Below are 8878 nucleotides of genomic sequence, written 5' to 3' on the forward strand. Positions count from 1 at the left end.
CTACCTGCCAAGCCTCGATTTGAGCTGAGGTGCTTCCCGGGGAGCAGGGAGTAGAGAATGAAGTACTTGGGGGTTAAACCTTGGTTACTCCAAGGAGTGCCAGCCACTTCTCAGTAGTTCTTTAGCACTAAGATTTCAGGTGAAGTAACGCTCCTTTCAAAGTTATTAAGAGTCAGTTCACCGGCCAAGTTGTAAAGGACTTGTCAGTCTGAAAGTGTTTATTGCTTACTTAATACATTACATAAGTTAAAACACTTAAGTTCCTACTACAGCGTAGGTAACCACACTTCCGAGTATGCTTCAAAAGCCCTAAGCAGTCGGTACAAAGGTGCATCCCGTAGCCCCACTCAAAGCAACGCAAACTCAAGTCCAGGGTCCAGAGTTACCCGGACAGGCAGCTGCTTGGACTGCTGCTCATGCCTTCATAGCCTACCTTGCACATCTTCAGAACGCGTTTCAAGTTGATTTTTCAGGTTGCCAAGTGATTTCCTAAAGGGGTGGCAGAGATCTGCTGCTCACGCAGTTTAACCAGGTTTGATACGGCATTGACAGAGCTCTGCACTTGAGAAGGTCTCCTACTGAAGCAGGGGTAAAATTTAGGGGCTCTGTGATGAATCTAAGCAGGTTTGCCATTCGATGAGCCGCTTCCAGAATCCCATTAATGGTATCCCCACCACTGATGAACAATTTGATCTTCGTGTTCAGTCACCAGGGTCCTATTGCCGCATTCTTCCCAACGTCTGACCTTCCCGTTCTCCACCAAGATAAATTTCCACTCTACTTTGGTGTCTACTGGCAGAGTAATGGATTCGGACCAGAAGCCATCCTTGTCGTACTTGAGGGGAACATAGCTGTGCCACTGGCCAAGACACTCGTGGTCACCGGTAACACCAATCAGCTGAGCGTCAGAGTGCGTGATGTAGTGTACGCGGAAAGTCACGTGGATATTTTGAAACATGGGGGGCACGGCTGCAACTCTCTTTGCTTTCAAGTCCCCATCAGGGCAGTCTCCTTGTTCCCATTCCTTGCCGTCGGAGTCTTCCACGCTGCCATTCTTGCCAGCCTCCCCCCAGGCCAAGTGCTCGGAAACAACTTCCCACTCTTCGTGGTCCAAGTCCCTACTCTCGGCTGGCTGACCCGGCTGCTCCTCGCTTCTGTCCTTACAGACATTGTCGGAGCTTCCTGCCAAGCTCATCACACACCATCCATCACTTCCCTGTCCCGTCTGGGGTCTCGATTCGCCCGCCTGGCTGCCGTGCGTATCAGCTGGATGCTCCCCGGAGTCGGTGGCACCCCGCTTTGGGAGCGGCTGCTCCATCTCCAGAGGTTCGCCCGAAACTCCACCGCTTTGAACATGGTTAAGCTCTTTCCTTGGTACAGCCTCCGGATCCTCCCCTGGCTTCCGAGAGCCGGACAGGGCAGCGGCCTTGGCCTCCAGCAGCGCTTGCTCCCCGCTCCCCAGAGGATCCTCTAAAAGTGGCGTTTAATGAAAACAGGCATGGTTTAAGCAACGCAGTTAAGCCCAGCGGCAGCAAACCCAAGTCCCGGCCGGCCGGCGGGGGCAGGCCGAGGCACACGGAGCATCGGCTCCCCCCGCAGCACCCCCGCCCGGTACCTGTGGCCATCGCCGCCGCCTCGCCCCTCGCCTGCGGGGTCCCCTCGCCGCCGCCCCGCAGCGGGGCCGCCCCGGCCGCCGCCTCGCCGCCGCCCTCCTCGCCTCGCCCGTCACCGCCGCCGTACCACAGCCAGGCGACGAGGGCGGCCAGCAGCCCCACCACCAGCGCCGGCCACAGCCCCGCTGCCAGCCAGCCCCAGCCGCGGGCCTCGGCGGGGAGAGCGGCGGGGAAGCGCGGCGCGGCGGGGGGCTGCCGCAAGACGGGCGGGCCGCGGTCGCGGGCCATGGCCGGGCGCTGGCAGCGGGGCCGCCGCCACCCCCCCGGCGCCGCTTTAAGCCGGGTCCCGGCCCCGGGGAGGAGCCGCCCCCGGGGCGGGAGGTGGCTCCCCTCGGCGCCTGGCGCGGCCGTCGGGCCGCCCCTGCGGCGGGCGGTGGCTGAAGGGAGGGAAAAGGCAGGTCAGAATAAAAGACTCCCGAGTTAGGTGAGAAAAAGTGGAAAGGCTTGCTTTCTCTCCCCCCCCCGCCCCTTTCTGCCATCTCTCCCCTTTTTTTTCCTTCTCTTCCCTCATTTTGTCTCTGTAGCGAGGCACTCTGCACACGGTAGCCACGCTGCAAGTGTTTTTAAACCACAGATAACGCAAAAATGAAGGGAGAGGACGTGCAAAAGTTGAGGACTGAATGCTTGAGTTTCTTTCCCACAGTAGCCATGCTGCAAGCCTTTTAAACCACAGATAAGGCAAAAATGAAAGGAGATGACATGCAAAAGTTGAGGACTGAACGCTTGAGTTTCTTTCCTATTTTTGCATGAAAGAAAGCATTGGAGCTGTAGTAAGCGCAGAGGTTTGTGAAGTTTAATTCTAGCGTTACCGGTGGGCTTAGATTTATATGCTGTAACAGGTGTGCTGAGGGTGAGTGACTTGCTTGTCCTTTTAATGCTTGTATTGATGAAAATCCAGGCTTTCTGTGGTTTCCCTGAGAACTGAGATGAATTCACTGCTGATGTTGTAACTTCTGCATCATACTCTAATGACTACAGTTGGATTTTTTAACATTGTCCTGCTCTCCTGTCTTCCGTATTATGCTCAGGAAGCTTTTTTTGGACTACTAGGACTTCAGAGCGCATTAGTGCCGAGGATATTTGATGTTTATTTTAATTTACCTTCGTTTTACTACCCGATTTTCCTCTTGAAGTGACGATGTAAAATCTTATTTCAAAATTAAAAGGTTATACAGATAAATCTTACTAGGAACCCCAGAAATTTAGTAAATGCAACTTACAGCTTTGTGTTTTGAATTGGTAATTCTAGAGAGACAAACTCTAAAAATGTTTGTCAGTGTAGACTATTAACGCCAAAGATCAACACCAGAGAAGGAGGTAGGGGAGGCAGTTCCACTCGGTTTTGACTGCTGTCTTTTTAAAATCCATTCTCTTTATCTGAACAAAGGCGTTGTCGTTACTTGATTTGTAAAGCCCACTGATGAGATTTTATGCACTATCTCATTAGAAAAGAGAGTGGCTAAGTGGATGTCCCACTAAGTCTATTTCCAGTGTGCGAACTTCTTAATCTTTCAGTGTCATTTAGAGCAGCGCTACCTCAGCTTAACAGGACAGTAAATGTCATTCGAATTTATAGAAGCACAAGTGTGCAGTCTTTGCGGTGAAGTTCCCTGGCTGATATGGTATGTGGTGGCCTGTGCAAATACACAGAATTCATGATCTAAATATTTTTCCTTTTTTTGCTTACCACGGTAGCTAAGAGACACCTTCTCTGAAGCCCTCCTCCAACAAAGCGCTGAGCTTGTGCTTAAATAAAAGTATCTATTTTGGTACTTTGATGTGTGGGATGCGTTCAGGCATGTGCTAAACATGCACTGCTCAGATCTTCTGCTCAATAATAGAGTGAAAGAGCTGAGAAGCCAGGACCTGCCTGGGCGCTTTCTCAGTGACTGTGGGTTTGGGTGAACTCTCTTTTACCACTGTTGATGCTTCAAGGTGCAGCTTAGCCTTGCTACTTAAAACAGGCACTTGACTGTAAGGAGCTGCGTTAACTACTGAAACTCTTTGCGTAGTAGATCATCTTTTCGCAGTTTACTTACATTCCTTTTTTCTAGCCTTCAAAACAGAGACAGTCCCGTGCTCCGTCTTTGCACACCACCTTGCTCAGCTGGGATTATCAGTTAGGGCACCTGCATACTACTGTTCTTTAGGTAGCGTGTGCGTGTGTTGCAATTTAAAATTCCTAGTCATCTCCCTGCAGCAGAGCAGACAAAAATCAATAGTTATTGTATCATTACACTAAAAGAGCATCCTTCTGCCAGCCCTCAGCACAGATGAAGAAGTAGTGTTTGGAGCTGCTAATCCCAGCGTTTCTTTTCTTAAATATATTTGATAAAACAGCTTGGGAAGGAAGAGACACCAAACTAACACAGCTTAGAAGTGACTATTACAGAAATCCTTAAGGAACTGTTTATTTTGAAGACGCAGAAATGCACATGATGAAAGGCAGGGTGCTGCTTTAATGAGCAAGAAAAGAGCAAAGGTCTCCTCTGGTTCTATTCATCTTCCGTGCTCATACAAGTCTCTTCTGTTGCCAGACTCTCTTTCATCCAGTATCTGCAGAAGCAATCACACAGCTTGCTTTGAGTGCTCAGCGAGTAATTGTTACTAATAATGCATTTGAGTGATTACAAAAAGAGGGAGTCACAAAGGACCCAGGTGCCACCAGAGACAAGCTTGCCGCACAGCCAGGCGGGGAAGGACGGTTCTGTAACCCAGATTCCAGATTCCCCCGCATGTCCTACCTCGTCCCCAGAGGGCACCTGCTATTTTTGCCCAGTCGCTTCCGGGTGCCGTCAGCATCCAGTGATGCGAATGCACTTTGAGTGCCGTGGTCTCCTCGACCAGGGCCATCCTTGTAATCTGATGTGGAACAGCCACAGTTCGGAGGTGAGGGAGGTTTTGGTGAGCAAGGGGTTCAGCTTTAGCGACGATCGCTTGCTTGCGGTGGCTGCAGTGGGTGGCAGGACCTGAAAAGGCTTCATAATTTGCAAACCTCCTGGTAGGAGGAGTCCACACTTGCAGAAAAGTCGTCTGACCCTTTGGCTCCCTTGTCCTCACTGCCTGTTTTGTTCAGGCCTTTGCTTTCATGTGACCATTAAAGCGGCTCAGATGAGGTAGCTGATCCAGCTGAAAATTAACGCAGAAAATTTTAAAAAATGTTTCTTTTCATCCATACAAATACTTGTGCCAACAGAGGGGAGAAAGTAAGAATGGCTGGCTAAAGGAAAGGCAAACCTTTCCCTTTCAGAGGCAATGTGGATTTATGCTGGCTATAACTAGTTTTAGGTGGTTCAGTCATGGTTGTAACAATGATATTCGGTCCAGGTAGCAGCGAATTTGTGCTTTGGAACTCCTCTTGGGATGTCTATAATTCATTTTCTATTTCCTTTTTTTAAAACAGGGTTCTTGGCAAATACTAAGGCTGAAATTCCTGAGTCACTGCTCGCTTATCAAGTGTTAGAAGCAGAGATGCTGGTCAGAAGAGAAGTGAGAACACGGCCCAAGAGCTCAGAGGATGCTGAGGACTGAGGTTCCTGTTCTGAAGCAAACACACAGATCATTGCAGACGGTAACTTACCCCTGGTTTTTGGCAGCCCTTCCTCTCTAGGAATTCTTGAAATGCTCACATCCCGTAGAACGTGGAGACCTCTGCCTCCTAAGAGAATTTCCAAAGCAGAGTAACAGAAATGCTCCAAAATGTGACTTGCATTTTTTTAAAGCTTTCATTGGAACCAAACAAAGCAGCAGTACAAAAAAGGGGCAAGGAAACAGACGTCCCAGGGATACTAGCAATTCTGTTTCTAATTAATTCAAGATTTTAGTTTAATCATTTCTGATGTGGTATTAGTTTGGAAGTTAGTGTTCTGTGAATGCTGAGGCTTTATTGCACCATTGTTTATTCAGTAAATGTGGTAGCAGTTGCTGGACTGTATTTTGAAAAGCTACGTGTGACTTTGCAGAATTACCAGGCAGCTGACTGGCCTAAGATCAGGAGCCTCAAACCTGCCGCCTTTTCGCATTTCAAAACCAAACCAGTAGGGCAGATATTTACTATTACAATGCTATAAACAACGCTACAGCCATAGCTGTGGAAGTCCTGGCCCACGTGCACTGTCTCAAATGAACTTTCTGAATTTTATTCTGTAAGCTGTGCCATCTAGCGTGGTGACAGGGAATCTCAGCTGTAGCTTAAGAGCGAGTGAGAAATGCCCTGCTGAATCAGACCCGTGGTGCATCTGTCCCGCTATTCTGGCTCTGACAGTGGCAGGAGGGGATGCAGTTTAGGGAGCGTTTTTGAGCCTGGCCAGTGTCTGATCCCATGGTATCCACCGCTTGCTGTATTAAGGGTGTTGGAGAGTACTGCTCTTAAACAAGCCTTGTGTGTGTACAGTGCTTCTTCGGTTTTACTTTTATAATAGAACAAAATGGAAACATGAACAAGTACAAAAGAAATAGAAATTAAGGAGCCCTGTTATTCCCTGTGGCTGTACTATCGGGGCATCTGGAAGTTCCACAGACAACATGAGAATGAGAGTTTGGCAGGGGAAGGTTTACGGAGGTTTGCGGAGAGCCCTTCCTGACCATAAGGACGCAAGAAACCGCAACCCTGACTGTCTCATCCTTTTCCCGTATTAATTGCGAGTATCTCGGCTGTGAACGCCGTGCGCTCTTCTGTGTGCAACATTTCACCGTAGCCAGCAGGAGGCACATGAGGAGTATGTCTGACAGCAAAAGCGCTTCGTCTCCAGACAGCGAAGAGATGGTTTCTCTCAGTTGCTATTAGCTGTTGAAGAGCAATGCTTTCCATACCTTCTGTCCTCGATTGCTGACCAAGAAGTTGCTTTCTGCAGTAATGACACTGAAGAATGTAGGGAGAGCAGAGAAGCAGGCAGATTAGAACTGGTGGGAGTGCCGTCCTCAGAACTGGCCTTCAGAGCGGTTAGTAACGAGGGTACCCCAGATCCAGACCTGCTTTACATCATCAGCCGTTCAAATCTGGAAGGCAGCCAGTGAAGAGTGGGGAAAAGCTCGTTCTCATAATGCATCAGCATGTGTGTCTCTAGGGCTTGCAATCATAGTGACGGAAAGCCAGGCACCATCAGAGCCTTTCCGTGTGTGCAAAGAATCAAAGGCAATGGGCTGAAAGGGACCTCAGGAGTCCAGTTTGGGGCTGGTGTCTGCAGGCTGCTGGTGGCCTGGAGGTCGCCCATCAATGTATTTATTTTTAACCTCCTCCCCTCCAGCACGCACGTGGATGGCAAATATGTTTCTGCCTGTCAGCCGGCACAGGTTCCCAACTACTGCCCATTACGAATTCGAATGTTTATAATTCTAATAGTAAAATAAAAGTATTGTAAGACAGTAAAGCTTAGCTATACCTTAAGGGCTTTGTTCTTCCTAGCCACCAACATAATTGTAAAATACAAGCGGGTCCGTGGATTCTCTTCAAAAAAACTTTTTGTCTTAACAGGCAAGAAGTGCTGGTCCGTTTTACCCTTCTGCCATAAGACAACACCAAGCTGCTGATGCTTATGCAAGCTGATCTTGAAAGAGGGATAAACCAGAGCCTTCAGGATGATGTGTTTCATTATTTAACTGTCCTTTCTGTTAGAAAATCATTGCTAGTTTTTAACCTAGATCTGTCTGCTCCCCCTGAACTGACTCACACTGTCCCAAAGAAACATGGGAAGCAAAGTATTTCCAGTTTCTTTTTATCACCCTTGTACTTAATTGGAGCTTCTTATGCATGTCCTCAGTTATCTCTTATCTGTAGTAGAAACTCAGTTTGCTCCACCTTGGCATGTTGGTCACAGGTGTGTAATCATTCCTGTAGCTCTCCCCGTTTTCTTTTGAATTTGTTTACATCTTTCTTAAAGAACAGTAACCAAACCTGGACACAGACCTCACCCCCAGACGTGGGCTTACCCAGACTGAGGAGTACAGAGAGTTATCTCCTGTTTGTCTTTGTTCCCACGATAGGATGCCACCTTGTATTTGCACGCCCAGGATGTTGCTGACATTTACAGTCTACTAAAATCCCCGTATCGTTCCCTCGCTGAACTCCTGACTAGCCAGTTGTTCCTCATTCTGCATTTGCGCAGCTGAGAAGTTCTGCTTGGGAGAAGTCACTCGGCTCTGTTTTTTGTCACTCTCTTATTTTCCAGGTTTTGTCCAACATGTCAGGATCATTCTGAATCCATTTAAAGCCCCTCAGCATCCTCGCTGTGTTTTCTAGCTGGGCATCATTTGCAACTTGAACAGATTCTTTGGAAGTACACCGGTTTTCCATGAATTTTCAAGGAAACAGCTTATGATTCTGAGTTTGTTCTACTATTTTTCCATATTATAATGCATTTCATCCTCACTTAGCTGGCTCAAAACATCTAACAGATCTAATGCCGTTCTTTCCTACTTATCCATAGATATATATCTGACTCGGAATTCCTTCTTGGGTTTGAGGTAGAGCTTATCACTTGCCCAGGCCAGTCTCTTACTGCATTTCCAGCGCTTTCTCTGAACTTGTGTACTGTGTCAGTAATACCAAGGAATGACAGCTTTCCCTAAATCCCTTTTCCTCGTAGATTTGTTTCCCATAAGCCATTATTTGTCAGCTTTTGTCAGTTTATTAGTCGCTCTCTTTGAAAGTCATCCTTTCTGTTTTGTTCTTCTCCATTCTCCTTTTCCCTAGCTGGCGCAGTTGCGTTTCGTAGGCCATTTCATGACTGGTGCCTGATGCTTTTTACCTCCTCCCAGGTTAGAATCAAATCGCTTCTAAGGATTTGAAGGAGGAGGGAGAAAATAGAAGACACTGCAAGGCAGGGAAAAAGAAACACTGAACCAGTGAAAATCTCCTCTTGGGGCCCAGTAGAAAGGGATCGAAGTTGCAGATCTAAAGATCTTGCTCAATTAAGTATTTCCCTGTGCGCACTATTTTAATCTCTGCGCTCTTTAGAGACATAATGAGATATTCCCCCCAAATGCCTTTGTTCTTCAGTGGAAGTTCTGCACACAGCGGAGTAGCAGGGTCAGTATACCGTGCAGGAATAGACTGAAACAGTAATATGACGTTATTCTGTTACATTACGTTATTTTGCCAGTGATGGGGAGCAGCAGAGACCCCAAAGCATAAAACATAGTATAATATATTTGGCTACATTCTGTGAAATGTTAAGTGCCTCAAGCTCATCTCAGGGTTCACTGAA

The 8878-nt window shown here is 47.8% G+C and overlaps 1 protein-coding gene across 1 annotated transcript; it reads right to left on the bottom strand.

The window, feature by feature from the left end:
• Nucleotides 1-185: 185 nt before the first annotated feature.
• STBD1 (starch binding domain 1) lies at nt 186-1940 on the bottom strand. The gene is made up of 2 exons (XM_087737442.1): nt 1616-1940; nt 186-1470 (listed from the first exon to the last, which is right to left on the bottom strand). Exons 1-2 carry the CDS (start codon nt 1899-1901, stop codon nt 659-661), a joined length of 1098 nt encoding a protein of 365 aa, XP_087593568.1. The 5' UTR covers nt 1902-1940; the 3' UTR covers nt 186-658.
• Nucleotides 1941-8878: the final 6938 nt, after the last annotated feature.

This window comes from Nipponia nippon, unplaced genomic scaffold (assembly GCF_047370975.1).
Source record: "Nipponia nippon isolate SJK-2023a ecotype South Korea unplaced genomic scaffold, ASM4737097v1 scaffold_6, whole genome shotgun sequence".
Classification (NCBI taxonomy): Eukaryota; Metazoa; Chordata; class Aves; order Pelecaniformes; family Threskiornithidae; genus Nipponia; species Nipponia nippon.

Excerpts from the sequence above, each read along its gene's own strand:
- STBD1 (XM_087737442.1), bottom strand. The coding sequence starts at position 1,901 with ATGGCCCGCGACCGCGGCCCGCCCGTCTTGCGGCAGCCCCCCGCCGCG. Across the intron at positions 1,471-1,615 it reads GGCGGCGGCGATGGCCACAG|AGGATCCTCTGGGGAGCGGG; the intron begins GTACCGGGCGGG and ends CGCCACTTTTAG.